Source organism: Wickerhamomyces ciferrii, contig 00031 (assembly GCF_000313485.1).
Source record: "Wickerhamomyces ciferrii WGS project CAIF00000000 data, strain NRRL Y-1031 F-60-10, contig 00031, whole genome shotgun sequence".
Taxonomy (NCBI): domain Eukaryota; kingdom Fungi; phylum Ascomycota; class Saccharomycetes; order Phaffomycetales; family Wickerhamomycetaceae; genus Hansenula; species Hansenula ciferrii.
This window is the reverse complement of record NW_011887709.1, coordinates 31,221-52,040: the sequence shown is the minus strand read 5'-3', so window position 1 is coordinate 52,040 and position 20,820 is coordinate 31,221. Positions and strand designations below refer to the sequence as shown.

Here is a 20,820-nt window from a genome sequence, read left to right as displayed (position 1 = left end):
ACTTCAATAACACGGTATACGTTTCCCAATTTGCTTATCACAATTTAATTTCTTCACGTGGGGAATCTCAAATTGGAAAACGGAAATGTGCAACAAATTAAGCAGCCATTCATCGCGATCGAGATCACACACCAATATGAGATCAACTATTAGTCTAACTTGTAAATGGTAGTGTCAGTAGTATTCAACTTATTATATATGCTATTGTGATCTTAATACCTTAATAAAGCTTAATTTTGGCTTAGATTAGCTTATTTTAAGACCTGTCAATGTGCCAAGCAGCAGAATAATTATCTTGGTATAAACTATCTCCGATTGAGAAATTCGCGCGTGTCCTTTTACCTTATATTATCAGAATTCAATACAATACAATATCAATATACTTATATTACGTACATGACGACCACTTGATCGCTGTTTATCCATACTATATCATTTAAAACCATATATACAACTCCAATCATACTTTTCAAAAGTATATTTCAACAATCAATTCTTGACAGGTTCTTCAATTGTAAATCTTTCAACTGAAGATTCATCACTATCATCACTTTTTTCTAAACCAATTTGACCATTATAACCATTCAATCTTAAATATTCTTCAAATCTTAAATCTTCCATTTGTAAATCATCTTCTTTTAAATGTGGAATACAGAAAAATGCTAATAAAATACCAATCAACCCCAATATAGCAGCAATAATAAAAGTCCATTGCTTACCCAAGTTCTCTTGAATCTTGGTAAAACATTGAGTACCAACTGCTGCACCTGCTTTACCAATAGCTGCTGATAATCCATATAATGTACCACGAACTGGAGTAGCAAAACTTTCAGATGATGTTAATCCCATACAATTACCTGGTCCAAAACTACCAAAACTATTGAAAAGACCATAAAATACAACAAATAATGGAACTATGACTTTTAATTGATTGTAAGCACATCCAATGATTAATCCAATGACTAAATAACCTGCAAATCCAATCATTAAACAATTTTTTCTACCCCATTTATCAATAACTAATGAACCTAATAAAACACCTGGGATTGATAAGGCATTTAATAATAATGTCCATTCAGCAACTTTTTTTAAATCCTTGGTATCATCTAAAACACTTGCGATAATTGTTGATGAAAAAATACCATTTGGGAATGTAATAAAATCAAAAATAAACCAACAACCACAAGTACCTAATAATCTTCTCCAATAATATTTGAAAACTAAAGGGTATGGAACTTTTTTTTGAATTGCAGCTTCTTTATATAAATGTGATGTATTCATTTTCAATCTAAAATAAAAAATACTTAATGGCCAAACAATACCTAGCCCAAAACAAACTCTCCAAACAACTTCTAGATGTCTTGTACCGGCAGCACTAAAAACAATCAAGAAAACAATTAATGAAAAAGGTCCTCCTAATGTTAATGGTAAATTTGTAACCCAAATGAATATTCTACCTCTTTTTTTAACAGTTTCATTTGCACTTTCAGAAGCTGCAGAACTTGCAACACAATATTCACCACCACATCCATAACCAATAACACCTCTTGAAACAACCATCATCCAAAACATACCAGTAATAGTAATCCCATTTGATGCAGTAGCCATGATTGAACCAAGAACAATAAATAACGTAGTTGTAACAATAGCCCATTTTCTACCAAAATAATCACAAGTTAATCCAATAGAAACTTGACCCAAGACTTCACCAACTAATAAAGCATTTGATACTGCGGTTTTCATATCTGCTGTATATTCCTTTGGGTACATTTGTGTAAATAATGAATTCATCATTGTCATGTTTGAATTAAAATAACCATCAGTCATAAGACTACAACCTGCAGCGACAATAGCAAATATATCGGATAATGATTTTTTCTTATCATATCTGTGTAAACGTTCTTCAGCATCATAATGTTTCTTAATAGCTATTGAATTAACATCTGTATTAATGTTTTCCTCAGCAAGCTTGATATCCTCTTCCTTAGACATGATGATGATTTTATCTTGAGTTTAAAATTTTTGATGATCAAGTAAATCTTAACTCCATTCTTCAAATATATGACATTTCCATGAGTTTAAATACACGAGATAATAAGGTAAATCCTTCAACCTTGAAAAATATGATTGTGTCAACACGTTTCTTTATATCTGATGGATAGAGGATCATTCAACTATGCAACTGTTGGGAATTTTAACGTGATATTCTGTGGGTTTATCCATAATGGGATAAGTTATTAATCTTTTTCATAAGGGATTGTGAAGTTTATGCATATAAAATGAGTCCACTATGATCCATTTTTTTTCAATAATTGGGAAGCACGAGTTTAAAAAGTAGCGGTTCTGAGCTTCTGATGCGCCTTTGAAGTTTGAACCCTTAAAATCAGAAGACAAAAATAGGATGATGTATGATAAGATAGATCAATAACTTGGTTTCACAAATGATATAACAATATTACCAGACATCAAACAGAACATAAACAACAATCTAAACCAGTATGTATTCTTGAGTAGCGTTAACTCTAAATATGATCTTGTGCACTTTAATCCATGATCTTCTGGTCCCTGGCTGTTTGTCTGCTTTTTTGTTCACAAGTTCCAACTTCCAACAACGTCTGATCGCCAACGTGTATTATCTTCAAATTTATCTTCACGTGGATGAAAACAACCAGGTAACAATCCACGCTACTATATGAGTGGCACTCGAAGGATGCAGTAATAAGCGACGGCTTTAGGAGCTATTGCTTTGTCTGATCATCATCATCATCAATAAACAGTATTTCATCTTCAATGTTCACCATCAAAATCTTCAAAAGACAATAAAGATCATCTTCAAGAGATTTTGAATTCAATTAAAATTATCTTTGGCTTGTCGGAAATGTGTAAAGTCCAAAATCACTTTTCCGATATAATTCGCGAATAATCATTTTTGATGACTAATCTGAAAAAAAAATATTGATCAAGCTCATCTCGATTTAATAAGTACAAACAATAAACAAAGAATTAGACATCTAAGATCAAATTTATAAGATAAAAGCTATTAAATATGGATGTGCTAAGATTGATCCATTCACAGCTGATACTTTCGCTACCTTTGAACAAGTTAGAGCTCCCACAAGATGCTGGTTTCACTGCTGAACTAACAAAATTGATCCTAAATGGTGAATATCATAAAGTATTACAACATGAAACTATTTTACCAATAATAGAATCAAATAAATCACAATTAATCGCTTCAGAAAATATAAATGAAAATATTGCAAATTTTGCTACCAATATTTCTAAAGATCAACAAACCGCGCTATTCATTGCTATTGCTTCATTATATTTATTCATTCAAAATAATTTTACTGGTCCTCAATCTCCATTAAAATCAATTGAATTTTTATACCCTGAAGGTTCACAAGTTGATCAAATACATCAACAAGCCATCGATTCATTAAGTGCTTATGGTCAAGTTGCATATGATGGTGCTCAAGATCCATTATATTTATTATTATCTTTACATATTTTGGAAAAATTAGCTAATGTTAGTAAATCATTATTATTGAATCATTTTAATTCTTCAGAAGAATTTGTTGAAGAGGAAAATTTACAACAAGATGATGTTTTGAAAGCTGCTATCAACTGGTGGAGATCAAGAGCTATTATGATTCAATTATCACTTTTCCCAGAATTTTCAGGTCCTCATATTAGTGTTAGTGCATCAATTTTAAATGCTTCTGTTGTTAAAGCTCTTGGATTTGGTCTTAATGAAACTTTACAACAACAATTATCAATTATTTATCAATTGGAGAAATCTAAGAATTCTTTAGATTCAAATTTGGAACATTTAGCTCAACCTCATTTATCAAGTGTTAGAAATTTAACAAATTTTGAATTTGTATTAACTGGTGCAAAAGCTAAAAGAACAAAATTCCAAACTAAAGCTAACTCAGGTCTTATTGTCCTTGCTAAATCAAATTACTTTGTTAATGATGATATTACAGAACAATCACCAGAAAGTTATGAATTAAATTCAGATTTATTATTAGAGAAACCTCATTTTGAAGATATTGGTAATGAAGATATTGATGAACAAATTTATAAAAAACAAAAAACTGATTTACAAGAAATTGATTATTCAACTTTATTACCAGTTAGTTTAAGATCAGAATATATTCCTGAATCATTAAAATCATTAGATCCAAATAATCAACCACAATTATCTGATTATGATAATATTCAATTATTATTACGTCTTTATACATTACGTCAAACTTCACCTTCAAATGATAATTTAGTTTCAGCTCAATTAATGTCATTGGTATCTCGTGTCTTATACCAATCAAATACAACTGCAATCAATTATACAATTTTTTCTAGAGCATTATGGGAAAGATCTATTTTAGAAACAACAAAAGCAAGAACTATTGAACGTGGTATATTACAAATGCAATCACTTGTTGAAGAAATTGGTTTAAAAATTCAAACAAGATTTATTCCAACTTCAAATGATGAAATTTCTACAGCTGCAACTCGTTCAAGATATATTTTCCAAATTCCTTCAATTCCTCGTTGGGATCTTGATACTAAATTAGCAGAAAAATTCATGTCATTAGGTTTAATCAAAAGTGCTATTGAAATTTATGAAAGATTAGGTCTTGAAGTTGATGTTGCATTATGTCATGCAACTATTGGTGAAGAATCAAAAGCTATTGAAATCATCAAGAAAAGAATTTCAAATCATCCAAATGATGCAAGAGCCATAGCTGTATTAGGTGATTTATTAGGTGAACCAGAATATTGGTATAAAGCATGGGAAATTGGTAAATATGTTAAGGCAAAAGTTTCATTATCAAAATATAATTATTATCCACCAAAAGGTATTGAAAGAAATATTGAACAAGCTATTATTCATATGAATGATGCATTAAGTATTAATCCAATTAATTTTAGTAATTGGTTTTTCTATGGTTGTTTAGGTTTAGAATCTAATCAATTTGAATTAGCTGCTGAAGCTTTCACACGTTGTGTTGCATTAGATGATTCAAATTCTTTATCATGGTCAAATTTAGCAAGTGCACATTTAAGTTTAAATAAAACTAGAGAAGCATTTCATGCATTGAAAAAGGCAGTTGCCTCGACTGATAACAAGAAAAGTTGGAGAATTTGGGATAATTATTTAATCGTTGCAGCTAAATTAAAAGAATGGGATGAAGTTTTATTAGCATGTAGAAGATTAGTGGAAAATAGAAAAGATGAATCAGGTGAAGGTTCAATTGATATTCCAGTTGTGGAAAAATTAGTTGAAATGCTAGTACAACAAGATTATCCAAATGATGAAGAAGATTTAACATTTTTCCAAAAATCTTGTATTGAATTTACAACAATTATGTTACCAAATGTTATTAATTCATCATCAAGATTATGGAGAATCATTTCAAGAGTTGAACTTTGGAGAAAGAGACCATGGGCAAGTTTAGAATGTCATGAAAAGGCATATAGAGCATTAAGTCATAATCCAGAATTAGAATTGGATGAAACTGTTTGGAATGATACAGTTGAAGCATGTTCTGATTTGGTTGCAGCTTATGAATCATTAGGTGAATTACCTGGTAAACATGGTGCTGATGATTTAGTTTGTAAAGACTGGAGATATAAGGCTGTACAAACTATTAAATCATTAATGAGTAAAGGAAGACAAAGTTGGGAAGATACTGAAGGTTGGGAACAATTAAAAGAAATGAGAAAAAGTTTATAGATTAAGAACTTATTGTTCAGAAAATAGAAATCTAATGTGAAATTAATTATATAAAGCCATTCAGGATGTAGGTAATCATGTGTACTTCTGTTTCTGTTTAAATTATTCACTTTAAACTCTTAGTTTTATATCTTAGTCTGTCATGGTACTCAATTTTCCTTCTTTTGAGCACTAGGCGCCTGTACTTGTAATGTATCAGGGACTTCAACTTCAGTATCCTCAGATCTAGAGCTTGCAGCATCTTCATCATTATCATTTGATTGGTGGTCTAATGACTCTTCATCTTTTAATTGAACAAAGCATTCCACTATCAATCTTAATCTTTTCCATATTTTGTATAGATACACAGGTTCAAAGCTTAATAAATAATCAAAAGAGTTCAAAATACTCCTAACTGAAGAGCGACTAGCTTTTAATGATTCAAATCTTAATATCCATATAAATCCAAAGATAAATAAAGCATAAGCATCTTTAGAGCTAAGACTATCCCTCAAAACAATGACATAAATCAATACATCTAAATGACTTGCAAAAATCAATACCGGCTGTTCAATATATTCAAGACATGGCGTGAAAACTTCACTAAATTTTGTATTTGGTAAGATCTCAGTTGTGATAAAAGTTGTTAAATTTAAATATGAATAAAGATTAAATGGTAAAATCTTGATAATTGATGGTGGTGTAAATAACCAAAGTAATGCATAACCTAATAATAAAGCATTTTCATCTTTTAATAAATCAGAAAGTGAAACTCTTGTTGGTTCAATAATCAATTCAACTCTTGACGTATTATCATCATTACTTGAAACTTCCTCTTCAGTAACTGAGATATTGGATCTGAATAAAACAATTGTATATGTTATAATTGTACCAATCATTGAAATTCTATAAGAAGTATGATATAATGTTTGACTATTTGAAATCAAGGCATAAAGATAAATTAATGTACCAAATATTGTAATGAGATGTGAAGTTGCCCAAAAATCTTGTAGTTTGAAAACACCCCAAGGTCCAATAGATTCCCTACTAAATCTTGATTTGATATTTTGTTTCAATTGAGTAAAATCTGGTAATGAAATTGAAAGTAATTGATTTGAAACCACTATCTTGAAATCTTGATATTTTTGAATAGTTGATTCGTATGCAGATTTGACTTTGGATATCATAATTCTTGAAGCTTGAGCTGTCATTGGATTTCAGTAATATAGTACCTAACTCATAGTGATCAGATCTAGACTACTTCAATTGTCTAGATGATGTTGTTTTCGAAATTTTCATTAAAAGGTTTTTGTGTAACATTAATATACAATTCCATCACCGAATCAACAACAACAATAAAGATAACGGAATTGGGGGTTATTAAGTAGAGCGCTTATTATGAAAAGTCAATTATCATAGTGATATAATACCAGATAATGTTTTGCAATAGATCTATTACAATCTTTCTGACGATTTCAATTAAATTATTATTTATTCATCTATAAAACTATCAACATGGGAAATTCATATATAAATATTGATCATATCAAACTGGAGCACTACAACTAAAAGAAGATGGTGCACCAGCACTTTTAAATGTAGAAATAATACTTTCAATACTTGACCAAAGACCTAATCCAGCTAAAGATAATGAAGCAAGACCCAAGATAATATTAAAAGTATTCCAATGCCATTGTTTAAAGAAACCTCTTTTCCAACGACTAAAATCTTTCCATGAATCTGAACGTTCACATCTATCAGTCTTTGGATCAAATAATCCATCACCTAATAACGAATCTTTTCTAATTTGTAAAGTAGCAGTCATTAAAGCTGGGAATGAATAAGTAAATTGTAAAGCACAAGCAGCAGCTGAAATTGCAGCAATATTTGATAATTGTGGAACAGCTGCTGATATTATAAATGAAACAATCCAATAACCAATTGCAAAAATTGCCCACATATATTTCCCATTTCTAACATCAATATTTGGACCTTTAAAAATATCAACAACAATGTTTTTATACATTGATTTCAAACCAACATGCATATAAAGACCAGCTGCAATCATCCCTGTGATGATACTAATGATATTACAAGCTGTTTGTAAACCATATATGGTAATACCTTGATGAGCTGGATTAATAGTGAATTGACCTTGGAAACAATAAACGAAAACACCAAAGAATAAATAAGCAATAAAGATCAAAGTTTGAGCTAAAAATGCACCTTTCCAGAAATCCCATGGTCTTTGCATTTCTGCTAAAATTTCTGGAAACATAATTGAACCGGCATAAGCATAAATAATATTCATAACACCAACTAATTGATGCTCCATTGTACCACCTCCAATGAAAGCTTTTGTTTCAACAGGACCTTTAACAACATCATTTGTCTTGAAAGCAGCACTAAAATTTGGAGCTGAATGTGCAGCACCGCCCATTGTTAAAATACAAAGGGTAATGGTTGCATAAACTGAACCACTTGATAAGATACTATAAAGTTTTAAAGTTCTAATTTGACCTAATAAAATACCAGCCAACATGAAAAAAACAGCTAAAGCAATAAAACAAAATTTATCTTTAATAATTTGTGATAACCCTTGAGCAGATCCTAAAATTAATAAAGAAACTGCTAAAATTAAATAAATTGCATGCATTAACATAACCAAAATTTTACCAGCTCTACCCCAAATTCTAAAAGCTAAATCTGCAAAAGTTCTAACTGGATGAACTTCTGAGTTTAAATCCATAAATTGTCTCCAAATTAACATACCACAATAAACTGCAGCACCATAGAAGACCAAAAAAATGATTGTACCTTTCCCATAACCTAATGTTGAAAAGGCATAAGGTGAAGAACTTGGACCCAAGATATCGGAAGTAATTAAATAGAAAACTGACCACCAACTTGCCATTTTGGCAACTCTTTCAGCATTATTCTTTGGAGGAGCAGCATCTAATGGGATTCTTTCTTCATGAGCAGAATCATCAACATCAATTTTGGCTAATAATCTATCCACTGTTGATGATTTTCTTTCTTGAAATTCTTTACGACGTTCTAAAATTGCATAATATAAATAAGATTCTAATGGATATTGAACATCATGTGAATAATTTTCTGAATTTACATAACTTGATTGATCTAAATCAATAATTTCTTCATTTGATGAAACTAAATCATTTGTACTTTGGAAATTTGTTTTCAAATCTTGAGATTTTTCAGTTGAACTAAGTTCATGAACTTCTTCTTTAACTTGTGATTGTTTTTTATTAAAGAGTCCCATTGTGTATTGAACTGAATTCACAAAGAATCTACCTAGTATAAGAGATCCTAGACAGTGAGTTGAACTTATCAGGATATAAACATTTTTTTATAACTTTTCGAATAAATTTTGATAAGATTTGGGGTTGATAGACGATCCCGGTTGGTCCTAGTGTGTAAAGATTCAAACAACCAACAGTAAAACGTAAATCTAACTGGCTTTTGAAGACTCATTTCATTTGGAAATTATGTGATGGGAAATTTGGAAATTGAAACTCTTTTTACAGGACGTATATGCCAAATGCTGTTGCTTGTTATCAGTAGAATAACGTACGGCTTTGGAAATTGGAACAACCTATAACCTATAACCTTTAACCAAGATGAACCAGCATCAAAGCAAGAAATCTGATTAACTGTGTAAAGTTTAAACTATGGCTTCCACCGTCTATCAACACGGTGGCATGTCATGGCTTTTGATTAGTACCATTTTCACAACATAATAGACGGACGAGTAAACTATATTTAGACTTGCGCTATTCCCTTTATTTCCATTTTATTTCCAGCTTCAAATTTTTCAAACGTCTGATCGGGAAACTGCAAACTTTTGCAACAAACCAATAAAAGATATTTCCTCTGCACGGCGTCAAGTTATAACGAGTATCTCAGTTCAATAAAGTCAGTTGAACCACCTATCAGTTTTAGTTAACCGTTACCTAAGTTGTAAACCCATCGGATTTGTGATGGTTCAAATCTGTTCAAAGTTGTTCTTTAGTAGGGCGAAAAAAACTCTTTTGAAAGCCAAGATTCTCATTTGCATATACCAGTAGATTTATTATTTATCTGACACGTTTGAACTTTAGGTATAATTACTAATTGGAACTTGGAAGTAAACCGTTCTTAAACTTATCAGCTTATCAACTTATCATCAAAGATAAGTTCAACAGTACTTCATTTGAGGTTGCTTGATTGCTTTTGTTCTACTTTAATGAGGTAAAACTAAAAGCTTAACAATACAACGGGGATTGAGCACTATTGTGTAGTAATTATGTACGGCATGTAATATTAAGGAAACGTGATTCGTGAATATCAATGATCATGATATCATGAATCATGATCAATCAATCACGCTATATCTGGATCTAAGATCCACAGTTAATTGAAATTTGATGTTCATGAATGTAATTTATTAGTACATATACGATAGCTATATACGATAACTAATACCTCTCTCACTTTGTAGATTCATCATAACTTATTTTATTCATCATAACTTATTTTCAAGATTTATTGAACCTCTATTATACCACCATTCAATACCAACATTACCTCTTTGCATATCAAATCCTTCACTAATCATTTCCCATAATTTTTCTTCACAAAATTTAAATTCTATAGGATCGTTCATTTCAATTAATTCCCAAATATTTGATAACCAATTGGATAAAATTTGTGGTGGTAAATAAGGTAATGTTGATATTAAAGCTGTAATTAAAGCTGAACGAATTGATCCAGGTTGGGTTTGTTCTTCTTGTTGACCATTCTCATTAAGAATTGTTGATATTTGTAATGGTAATCCAGGTTTTGTATTTAAAATTGTTAAATATAAAGTATGTAATAATTCTCTTAAATTATCCTTATTTAAATGATAAGCTTCTGATGGTGGAGAAACAGCTCTTGCTATTGTTTCAATGGCAATCTTCAATTGTGTAGATGATAATAAGATTGGGAATTGTGATAAAACTGTATGTAAATAATTGATTGAACTTGATGCTATAATATGTGAATTTTTAGGTATATAAGTTGATATTATAACCGAATGTGCAGCTTCAATTAATGATTTGGAATGAGTTGTTGTGTGAATCACATAATCCACAATTGGTGTTATTATGGAATCATAATAATCTATTGAAGTATGTTGACTTAATGTTTCGAAAAATGTTAATGTAAATAATGTTTTAGAAATTTCATAATGATTAACTGAACCCAGGTTTAATTCTTTTGTGAATTGAATACCTAATTCATTTGCTTTTGGTAATGAATATTGAATCATTGCATCTAATGAAGTTATGTAAACAAAATTATAAGCCTGGAACCCGCCAGTACCTATTTTTTCCACGATATAATTCAAATGAAATAAAGTTTTCAAGATCAATCCACTGAATTGGGAGTATTCATTTGGTGTTAATTTATTATTTAAATTTAATGAATATGATACATAACCTTGGAAAATGATAACTAGACCAAAAAGAATATTTTTCAAACCATCCCATGATTGTACTGAATCAATGCTTCTTTTATGTAAATCCTTACTAAACTCAAGTATAATTTTCAATGAAGAATCTATATTCCCAAAAGATAATCCATTAATCATACAATTTTCTAAAAGAAATGATAAACGATTTAAATGTCTAATAACTGGTGATTTAGAATTTATCAATTCATGAACCGGTACACCAGAAAGACCCAAAGGTGATTGAAATAATAATGGAATAACAATATGAGTGATTGTTTCATGAGGTAAATGATGTTTTTGATGTTGATTGAAAAAAGGTAATGAACAAGCAAGTGAAATAACAATTAATGTATTAATTTCAAATGAGCTTATAGCTGGGTTTCCCAAATGTTTGATAATTAATTCATGATTTAAATTTGTTAATGATTGATAAATAGAATTGAAATATGATTTTGTCTCTGGGATTGAATGTGATTCATATAATGGTTTTGTTAATAATATACCAGTTATAACTAATATTTTGGTCCAATTTGGTGCTAAAGATTGGAATATGGAATCCACAAATACATGATAAAACTTGGTAATGGGTAATGAAGGTTCACTGATTATTAATTTTGAATCAAGTGTTGCCTTGATAGCTTCAATAATCATATAAGTTTCATCAATTTTAATAATATTCTCTGGGAATATAACTTTATTTGTTAAAAAAGCATCAACAATCAACCGAAGATTTTGTTCATTCTTAACCTTGGGGATATAATGTACCATATATGATAATAAATTAGTTGAATTGAGATTCCCAGGTGTTTTCAATATGGAAAGTAATAAATTAACATCATTTTGAGCTGAAGAAATTGGAGTTTGAAATTCATGTTTTGAAGCGTATGGTTGTTGTTGCAGTCTTTGTTGAACAGCTCTTCCTTGAGCACCTAGTCTGTACATCCTTACTCCCTTTTGATCCCTTTGTATTTGATCTGATCAGTGGCAAAAACAAGTTGAAATGAAATCAAATTGTCTTTGAAATCAAATTATCACTTTTTTCTCCAGATTTCAAAATTCAAACGATTCTTTCCGGGAAGTAAAGATAAAAAATTCGCGAATTGTGGTAATTTGTTATAAACATCAACAAAAAATCAATTTAAATACCAAAAGAATCCATCAATTTTAACAACTCGGATTATTCAATCATCATAATATCATAATATCACACAATGAGCTCGTCACTTCCCACAGGTTTCAAAGATCTACCCGTCTCCAAGGGCTTAGCAATATCTACAATCATCATACCCTTAGTTGCCTCCCTTTCCAATATGAAGTATCTATTTTATTATGCATATGATCCATTTTTGATACAATACAAGCAATTCTGGAGATTATTCACATTTCAAATAGCATTCTTAAATGAATCAGAAGTTTTACTAGGGATTGTCTTATTATATCAATTTAGATCATTAGAACGATTATTTGGTTCACATAAATTCATATCAATAATTATAGTTCTTTATGGTTATATAATTTTTATAACTTCAATAATTGCAACTTTAAATTTTTATACTGGATTAAAATGGATAAATTTCATGAGTTCAGGTCCAACAGGTATAATTTTAGGGATTTTTTTCCATTTTAAAGAATTTATACCAATAATGTATAAATTTGAAATTTATGGAATCGGTAATAATAAATTAATCTTGAATGATCATGCTTTTATACATTTGATAATTTTCCAATTAAGTATTTCACAAGGTTGGAAAAGTATAGGCTCTGGCTTGCTAGGTTGGATTATTGGTGGATTGGTATGTAGAGGTGTTATACCAGGTAAACAATGGAAATTACCATTTTGGAATTCAATTCAATTTAAAAGATCAAATCCAACTAATTTAAGAAGTAATTCACCACCTATAGATCCACAAAATTTGGGTAATACTGAACAAAATAATAGTGATAATAATAATATTGATGATGATGATGCTACAGAAACAAGACCATTAGCTTCCCAATTTTTGGATACATTTAGAAGGTCATAACATTAATATCTTTTTTATACATATTTATCTATATTTTCAAGTTTTTAGTTCCTTGTTCTGCTAATCTTATGTTTCTTCTTCTTTCAACATCCCAATTATATAATCTTGCAGTATTAACTTCCATTGTAGTAATATTTTCTCTTAGGAATTCTGCATCTTCTTCACTAATTTGTAAATTTTTTGTTGCAATTGATAATTTTTCATTCAATAATTCAATTGCTTCATCAATTGGATATTCTAACATAACATCTGCACCAAGCCATAGAAGAACTTTATCAGTTGGTTTTATTTCTGCAAGAGTATATAAAGTATCATTTAATTCATAATTTGTTTCAATTGATTCATCTGAATCTTTTTTAGTATTTAAAAATTCAACCATTGTTAAAGTATCTTTAATTTCGGGTATCTTGGTTTTATATTGTTGAACAGCATTCAATTTACTTTGTTCCATATATTTATATTGTTGTAATCTTTCTTGAAATATAGCTAATATTTTTTCAAAATCTGCTGCATCTTTAATATAATCTTCAACTTTTTCAACAAATGGAGCTTGAGGAATCCCTCTTGGATTTTTTTCTTTTCTATAGCGATGTTAGTTTGAATTCAATCAACTAGTATTATTACCAATACTTACGGATGAATTAAGTTATCCATTGTTGTCTTTATATTGTAATCTATCTAAAAACCACCGTATACATAGAACCAATATTCATTTGATTTCCATTAAAGATCAAAATCAAAATCGTCAACAAAGAAATTCGCGAGATTACTTGAAAAGAGCCCTAACTCTCAATATCAGCTGACTCTTCAGACCTATCACCTGACAGTTACAACACCTTAACACCATACCATTTTTCACGAGACTGCGATTTTCTTTAAAGTTTTTTTGAAATTTTTCAATTGTGTTCGCGAAACTCTGATTTCTGCTGTCATTTTTCACCGTGTAACCCAAATTTCTCAACGTTTGGGATTCCTTCTACTGAAAAAAAATTTAAAAACAACTTTATCAACTTTATTACCAACATCTTGTTTTAATTGTTCATCAATCAGATCAATAATCAATCATGGGTAGAGATCATACAACCAAACAACACGCCAGATCTGGTCACAGAGAAGCTCCAAAGTCTGATAACGTTTACTTAAAATTATTAGTTAAACTTTACTCTTTCTTAGCTCGTATGTAATGAAGCAAAAAAAAAATTTGGTCTCTAATTGTCATTACCAATTTGGTTGTAATGCAATACAACAATACTTTGAATTCATTTCATAATACGTTGTGAAGTGAGGGATGATGATACCATAATGGTGGATTCAACCAAGGTGATGTGATTTTTGAAAGAATTTTTTCAATATGGTTATTTTCAGCTTGTGGTTTTATGTTTCAAATTAAGGAATATAAGAAAGGGATATCTAATTTATACAATGTTTTCAGTGAAGATACTGATAAATAACATTATAGAAGACCCATCTAATTCTGGAAGCATAACCATCAACACTTTATAACCTTGAAAACTGTTTTTATTCAATAATCCTTCATCATTTCTGCAAGTGCAATTAAATTGTGCGACATTAGAGCAGAAAATTGAATTTTTATACTAACAAGTTATTAATTTTAGGTCGTACTGATGCTCCATTCAACAAAGTTATCTTAAGATCATTATTCTTATCAAAAATTAACAAACCTCCAGTTTCAGTTTCAAGAATTGCTAGAGCTTTAGGTCAAAAAGGTGCTTCAGAAAAAACCATTGTTGTTGTTGGTACCGTTACTGATGATAACAGATTATACCAATTTCCAAAAGCTACTGTTGCTGCTTTAAGATTCACTGCTGGTGCTCGTGCTACCATTTTAAAAAACGGTGGTGAAGCTATCACTTTAGATCAATTAGCTACCAGATCTCCAAAAGGTGAAAACACTTTAATTGTTAGAGGTCCAAGATCTCACAGAGAAGCTGTTAGACATTTCGGTTTCGGTCCTCATAAAAACAAAGCTCCAAGAATCCAATCTAAAGGTAGAAAATTCGAAAGAGCTAGAGGTAGAAGAAGATCTAGAGGTTTCAAAGTCTAATCTAATTAGTCTTTGGAAGTTCATTGATTATTTAAAAGGGATATTTCGATTGATGTATATATATTTAATGTTAATTTCGTTATGTCAATCTTAAGATTTTCATTTTAAGTTTCTTGTTTTAAAGAATTTGTATATTAATAATGAATATTGGGTTTACGGTTAAGAAAACTAAACTATTGTAAGCTCTTATATTCATTATCGATTTGTCTTTTTATTATCTTGGTTAATCCCAAAGACTTGACCTTGTATATCTACTAAATTTTTGTAAAATTGTACTAAGATTTTCTTGACTCCAAAATTCATAATCAATTTCAGAATTTTCACGAATTAATTGAATTGGTTTATTAACTTCATCATCTTTAATAACTTTGAAATTTTCTAAAGTTCTAAATGATGGACTATAATGAGCATTAGTTTCATATGATAATAATGGATGATCTTTTGTCCTTGAACTTTCCATGAATAATGAATCATCAATTATACTCCAAATCATATGGGTTCCAACTTGTTTTAAATATTCAAATGGATCTTGTCTTTGTGCACTAGTATTTGATGATGATATGTTTTTAGAAAATTTGATTAAATTTTGTAAAATTGATAATGATGTATGATATGGAATTTCTGTTTGGATACCAAAAGCAAATATTATTTTTTCAATTTGATAAGTTGATAAATTTGAACAAAATTCTGTTATTCTGTTCAATTCTTCAGTTGTTAATAATCCAGCTAATGAAGGTTCTCTTATTGTGAAATTTAATGGTTTTTTAAAACTATTTCTCCCGGGACTAATAAAAGTTCTTACGGATTCAAATATCCTACTTGATAAGAAATATAAATCAATTGATAAATGTGTTAGTTGTAATTCATTTAAAACACTTGTGAACTCATAATTGTTTGAGATTTGATCATCATCACCATCATCATAACTGAAACTTATTGAAGTTGGTAATCTTTGTTGTGTATATCTATATGATAATTTCTTTAAACTTGATTGGAAAGAATATAAGAATTTTTGGAAACTGTGTGATTTGGACAGTAAGGGGAAATTTCTTGTTGTTATATTTAGCTCTTGTATTTGACATGATGTAAATGATTGTAATGAAGATAATGTATTTAATGTTGATGAATCAATAAGTAAATCTAATCTTTTGAGGTTCTTAACATTGATTACTTCATTTGGTAATACAATTGCTAAATGATTAAGTTCCAATGGCTCATCTGTATCTATGTTATATTTATTCCCATCTAATATAGTTAACGATTCTATTTGATTCTTAATATCTTCAAGATCACTTAATGGCATTGTATTTGGTATTTCTAATTCCTTAATAAATTTCTTTGCGTATCTTATATTATTCCATCTTTGATAAGCACGCTCATATAACCCAGACCTTTGAGTTTCCATTTCATATTCACGGACCAATGAAATATAAGAGTATAACAAAGGACCTATAGCATTTCTAAGGTAATGATCAACTTGAGCAAGTGGTAATAATGTGGCAGAAGGATAATGGAAATGATGATCTGGTGAATGCTGGAATGGTTTAGGGTCTAAAATATAAAATATCTTGTGTAGTATCTCAATGGGGAGTTTATTTAGCATTGTTTTGTCTTTTCTTAGAATTGATTTGTATATAAACAATCAATTTCCCCAGTGTTTTTATTGTTTTATCTGAATTGTAAAAACTACAGCGGTTAATTACCGACAAGCCCTAATCAATATATTTGTAGTCAGATGACCAGTGCATGTGACTTTTGCTATAAAGCCCTAAGGGAGAGTGTGCTTTTTTGAAAATCTTTAGGCTACAGTCACAACCTGGACACCACTCCGGCACAAACTATTGTTTCTGTGCGTGTCTCTTTCACGCTCTGCCAAAACTCGCACTCGCTGGGAAGACGCTAGGCAGAACTTCTCATGAGCTAGACAGCGGTTAGTCAGCTCCTTCCCGCGATTTCTCTTCCCACCAAACAATCTGAATTTCTCGAAGCTCCCAAATGTTGGTGATGGTGGGAAAATCAAAAAGAATTTTAAACTGAAAAGTCTAATCATCAACACTTGATTGAAAGGTTCGATATCCATACAACAGAAGACAAAATGCCAGGTGTTTCCGTCAGGTATGTGGCAATAGAATCAAGAGAAGAGAGAGCATCAGACCCATATACTAGTTGAATCGTTTTGTAACAAAGTGAATGAAGTGAATTATCATGTTAATTGATTATTGAAAAAAGATTATACATATACATTTGAGAAGAATAATTATAAAGATCAGTAAGACTAGGGATATATTGGAGGAATAAGATATACAGAGAATGGACATAAAGACATAATATCATAATATAACTAGACTGGGATTAATCAAGCAAAAATTTGACCATTATTATAAGAATTTAAATTGTCGTGTCATATACTATAGTGAATATTTAAAGTACTTGAAAACAAACGCACATAAAGAATCAAAGATATCTATATTAATATAAACATTTGGAAGCATGCTCTCTTCTTCATCACTCCACTCTCATTGAATATCATACTAACAACCCTTATAGAGACGTTCCAGCTCAAGATTTCATTAACGCTTACGCTTCTTTCTTGCAAAGACAAGGTAAATTGGAAGTTCCAGGTTATGTTGATTTAGTTAAAACCTCAGCTGGTAATGAATTACCACCACAAGAAGCTGAAACTTGGTTCTACAAACGTGCTGCTTCAGCTGCTCGTCACATTTACTTGAGAAAACAAGTTGGTGTTGGTAAATTAAACAAATTATACGGTGGTGCCGTCAACAGAGGTGGTGCTCCAGCTAGACACGCTGATGCTTCAGGTTCTGTTAACAGAAGAGTTTTACAAGCTTTAGAAAAAATTGGTGTTTTAGAAATCTCTCCAAAAGGTGGTAGAAGAATCTCTGACAATGGTCAAAGAGATTTAGATCGTATTGCTGCTCAAACTTTAGAAGATGACGAATAAATTTTTCAACAATAAATAAATATAAAATATCATTTGGAAAATCATTATTATCATTTAACAAAAATTTAAAACTTGTATTGAATAGTATTTGGGGTGTTCTCTTAATTTAACGTTTTTAAAAGAAAAAAAAATCAGAAACCTTTATTTTGTAGATAATCTATATACATCTCGTTCAAAACTTATTTGGATCTTCAGGATCTATTTTAATAATCTTATCAGGATTCAATATTCTTTTTGGATCCATTGCAAATTTCAATTTTCTCATTAAATCTGTACTATTAATACCTAATTCTTCAATAAGATATTTTCTTTTACCAACACCAATACCATGTTCACCAGTACATGTACCTTCATTTAATATAGCTCTTCTTACAGTATTTTCACTAATTGTTTTAACTTTTTCATATTCATCTGGTTTATAAGTTAAAATACAATGGAAATTACCATCACCAACATGACCTAATATTGTACAAAAAACTTTTGATTTGGAAACTTCTTCAGATGTTTCTTCAATAACTTTTGAAAGTTTTGAAATTGGTACTGCAACGTCAGTAACCCAAACTTTTATATTTGGATCAATATGCTGCTTTGCATATTCAATTGTTGACCAAAATCCAATTTTTCTTGCAGTCCAAAGATCTTCGGATTCTTTATTTGATCCTGCGCTTTCAAATCCAATTGAATTATTTTCAATACTTATATCTTCAATTTTTTTAGTTAATTTACTTAATACACTTTCTTCAGAACCGCCAATTTTAACTAATAACGTAGGTGTAACTTTCCATTTTTTATTTAATTGACCACTTTTATTAATAACATCAATCATATTATCATCTAATAATTCCACTGCATTAACCACAATATCTTCTTGAATCAATTTAGTAACCATATTTGTAGCATCAACAATCTTGGGGAAACTAACAACACTAACTCTTTCAAATTTTGGTTTAACATGAACTTTTAAAGTAGCTTCAGTAACAATACCTAACGTTCCTTCACTACCAATAAATAATCCAGTTAAATTATATCCAGCACTTGATTTTCTTGGTCTATTTTTAGTTTTAATAATAGTACCATCAGCAAGAACAACAATTAAACTTAAAACATTTTCCTTCATTGTACCAAATCTTGCAGCATTTGTTCCTGAACATGAAGTACCAATCATCCCACCAATTTGACCACCAGGACCAGGATCAGGTCCAATCATAAATCCTTCTGGTTCTAAATATGCATTAAGATCTTGCCATCCAACAGCTGGTTGGACTGTTACATCAAGATCATCTTTATTGAATTGTAATATAGAATCCATATTACTTAGGGATAATAATAAACCAGGTTGTGTTGATATAAAATTTCCTTCAATAGAAGTACCTCCAGAATATGGAACAACAGGTATAGAATATTCATTTGCAATTTTCATAATTTGAGAAACTTCTTCAGTTGATCTTGGATAACAAATCATTTTAGGTTTTTGATTATCTTTTGGTAAATGAGTTGAATAAGAATTTGTTGCAAATGAATTTAAATCATCATTATCATAAGAAACATTTGATTCACCAATCAATTTGGAAATTTTGTTAAATCCATCAAACATATCAGCTCTGAAGGCATATTGTGGTGGTATTATATTATCTATTGGTGTTGTTGAAGATTCTGGGAATTTCCAATCTGGATTTGGTCTTGTAATTCCAAATGTGAAACCTAAAGTTATACCTAATCCAAACAATGAAGATCCGAGTATTATTTGTCTATTATCTTTGAGTATTTGTCTGATTGATTTTTTACCCTGCGACCTAAGAGTATGAGAAGTGCTGAAACTTCTTATTCCTCGAAGGAATTGGTTTCTGAACATGATTTGAAGTGTAGAATTGATGTAGTTGGTATAATGAAAGGTTTATCTATTGTGGAGTCATATAGGCATATCGTGAAAAGTTCAATACTTTGGAAATTCGCGGTAATAAAAGGAAGATATGGACAATCAAGTGCAAAGAAGGAAAGAGCGAGGTACAAAGTACTTAAAATAGATAGAAAGTTGATTTCATCTTTGTTCGAAGCTAATTTGTGTCCTGGTACTTAAATTACTGTGTGTCGTAGTTTAGTTTTCACTATCAAGTTGTATATCCATCTCTTTTTACTGGTGCAGCTAATCTTAGGCTCAGCTATTTCCACATGTTCTCAGTTCTAATTTTGTCTCAGCTTAAGATAAGCAGTGCTAAAAAGGCTTAGCTCGACATCAACCTAAAAGTAAGCTACAACACACAGTAATCTAGTATCTATCATATATCCTACACAGTACTTCTCTATCAAGGTTAACAAAACTAAAAACCGTTGCAGCCAAGAAGCCTGTCGATTAAAGCTTATAATTAAACTCAAATTTGATGTCTGATGGCTGCCCAAAGAATCGCCCGGTAAGCGCAGCACAGAGCGAACATTTAATAAAAAATTTAAAAACATGTTCTTTCTCCTCAACGCTTAAAGCTCAAAAGATTTTAAGAATCCATCATCAAATGTGCTAAGCGCTGGCTTTATATCTTACCATAGAGCTACACAGAG

The 20,820-nt window shown here is 30.3% G+C and overlaps 11 protein-coding genes across 11 annotated transcripts; 4 read left to right on the top strand and 7 right to left on the bottom strand.

The window, feature by feature from the left end:
* Window positions 1–489: 489 nt before the first annotated feature.
* On the bottom strand, window positions 490–1,992 carry BN7_1522 (uncharacterized protein; the record flags this gene model as incomplete). Its single annotated transcript, XM_011277882.1, has 1 exon — window positions 490–1,992. The coding sequence occupies one exon, from the start codon at window positions 1,990–1,992 to the stop codon at window positions 490–492; it is 1,503 nt and encodes a 500-aa protein (XP_011276184.1).
* A 1,054-nt stretch (window positions 1,993–3,046) lies between these two features.
* On the top strand, window positions 3,047–5,743 carry EMW1 (tetratricopeptide repeat-containing protein EMW1; the record flags this gene model as incomplete). The annotated part of the gene is made up of 1 exon (XM_011277881.1): window positions 3,047–5,743. The coding sequence occupies one exon, from the start codon at window positions 3,047–3,049 to the stop codon at window positions 5,741–5,743; it is 2,697 nt and encodes an 898-aa protein (XP_011276183.1).
* A 149-nt stretch (window positions 5,744–5,892) lies between these two features.
* BN7_1520 (uncharacterized protein) lies at window positions 5,893–6,933 on the bottom strand (the record flags this gene model as incomplete). The annotated part of the gene is made up of 1 exon (XM_011277880.1): window positions 5,893–6,933. The coding sequence occupies one exon, from the start codon at window positions 6,931–6,933 to the stop codon at window positions 5,893–5,895; it is 1,041 nt and encodes a 346-aa protein (XP_011276182.1).
* A 335-nt stretch (window positions 6,934–7,268) lies between these two features.
* BN7_1519 (N amino acid transport system protein) lies at window positions 7,269–9,005 on the bottom strand (the record flags this gene model as incomplete). Its single annotated transcript, XM_011277879.1, has 1 exon — window positions 7,269–9,005. The coding sequence occupies one exon, from the start codon at window positions 9,003–9,005 to the stop codon at window positions 7,269–7,271; it is 1,737 nt and encodes a 578-aa protein (XP_011276181.1).
* Window positions 9,006–10,247: 1,242 nt separating this feature from the next.
* On the bottom strand, window positions 10,248–12,158 carry PEX8 (Pex8p; the record flags this gene model as incomplete). The annotated part of the gene is made up of 1 exon (XM_011277878.1): window positions 10,248–12,158. One exon carries the CDS (start codon window positions 12,156–12,158, stop codon window positions 10,248–10,250), a length of 1,911 nt encoding a protein of 636 aa, XP_011276180.1.
* Window positions 12,159–12,427: 269 nt separating this feature from the next.
* On the top strand, window positions 12,428–13,240 carry DSC2 (Dsc2p; the record flags this gene model as incomplete). The annotated part of the gene is made up of 1 exon (XM_011277877.1): window positions 12,428–13,240. One exon carries the CDS (start codon window positions 12,428–12,430, stop codon window positions 13,238–13,240), a length of 813 nt encoding a protein of 270 aa, XP_011276179.1.
* Window positions 13,241–13,268: 28 nt separating this feature from the next.
* On the bottom strand, window positions 13,269–13,953 carry PAC10 (tubulin-binding prefolding complex subunit PAC10; the record flags this gene model as incomplete). Its single annotated transcript, XM_011277876.1, has 2 exons — window positions 13,269–13,821; window positions 13,937–13,953. 2 exons carry the CDS (start codon window positions 13,951–13,953, stop codon window positions 13,269–13,271), a joined length of 570 nt encoding a protein of 189 aa, XP_011276178.1.
* Window positions 13,954–14,304: 351 nt separating this feature from the next.
* On the top strand, window positions 14,305–15,305 carry BN7_1515 (60S ribosomal protein eL18; the record flags this gene model as incomplete). Its single annotated transcript, XM_011277875.1, has 2 exons — window positions 14,305–14,416; window positions 14,857–15,305. 2 exons carry the CDS (start codon window positions 14,305–14,307, stop codon window positions 15,303–15,305), a joined length of 561 nt encoding a protein of 186 aa, XP_011276177.1.
* A 223-nt stretch (window positions 15,306–15,528) lies between these two features.
* Window positions 15,529–16,908, bottom strand: BN7_1514 (uncharacterized protein; the record flags this gene model as incomplete). The annotated part of the gene is made up of 1 exon (XM_011277874.1): window positions 15,529–16,908. The coding sequence occupies one exon, from the start codon at window positions 16,906–16,908 to the stop codon at window positions 15,529–15,531; it is 1,380 nt and encodes a 459-aa protein (XP_011276176.1).
* Window positions 16,909–17,400: 492 nt separating this feature from the next.
* On the top strand, window positions 17,401–18,267 carry BN7_1513 (40S ribosomal protein eS19; the record flags this gene model as incomplete). The annotated part of the gene is made up of 2 exons (XM_011277873.1): window positions 17,401–17,420; window positions 17,853–18,267. The coding sequence occupies 2 exons, from the start codon at window positions 17,401–17,403 to the stop codon at window positions 18,265–18,267; spliced, it is 435 nt and encodes a 144-aa protein (XP_011276175.1).
* A 172-nt stretch (window positions 18,268–18,439) lies between these two features.
* On the bottom strand, window positions 18,440–20,119 carry BN7_1512 (FAD-binding oxidoreductase; the record flags this gene model as incomplete). The annotated part of the gene is made up of 1 exon (XM_011277872.1): window positions 18,440–20,119. One exon carries the CDS (start codon window positions 20,117–20,119, stop codon window positions 18,440–18,442), a length of 1,680 nt encoding a protein of 559 aa, XP_011276174.1.
* Between the last annotated feature and the right edge of the window lie 701 nt (window positions 20,120–20,820).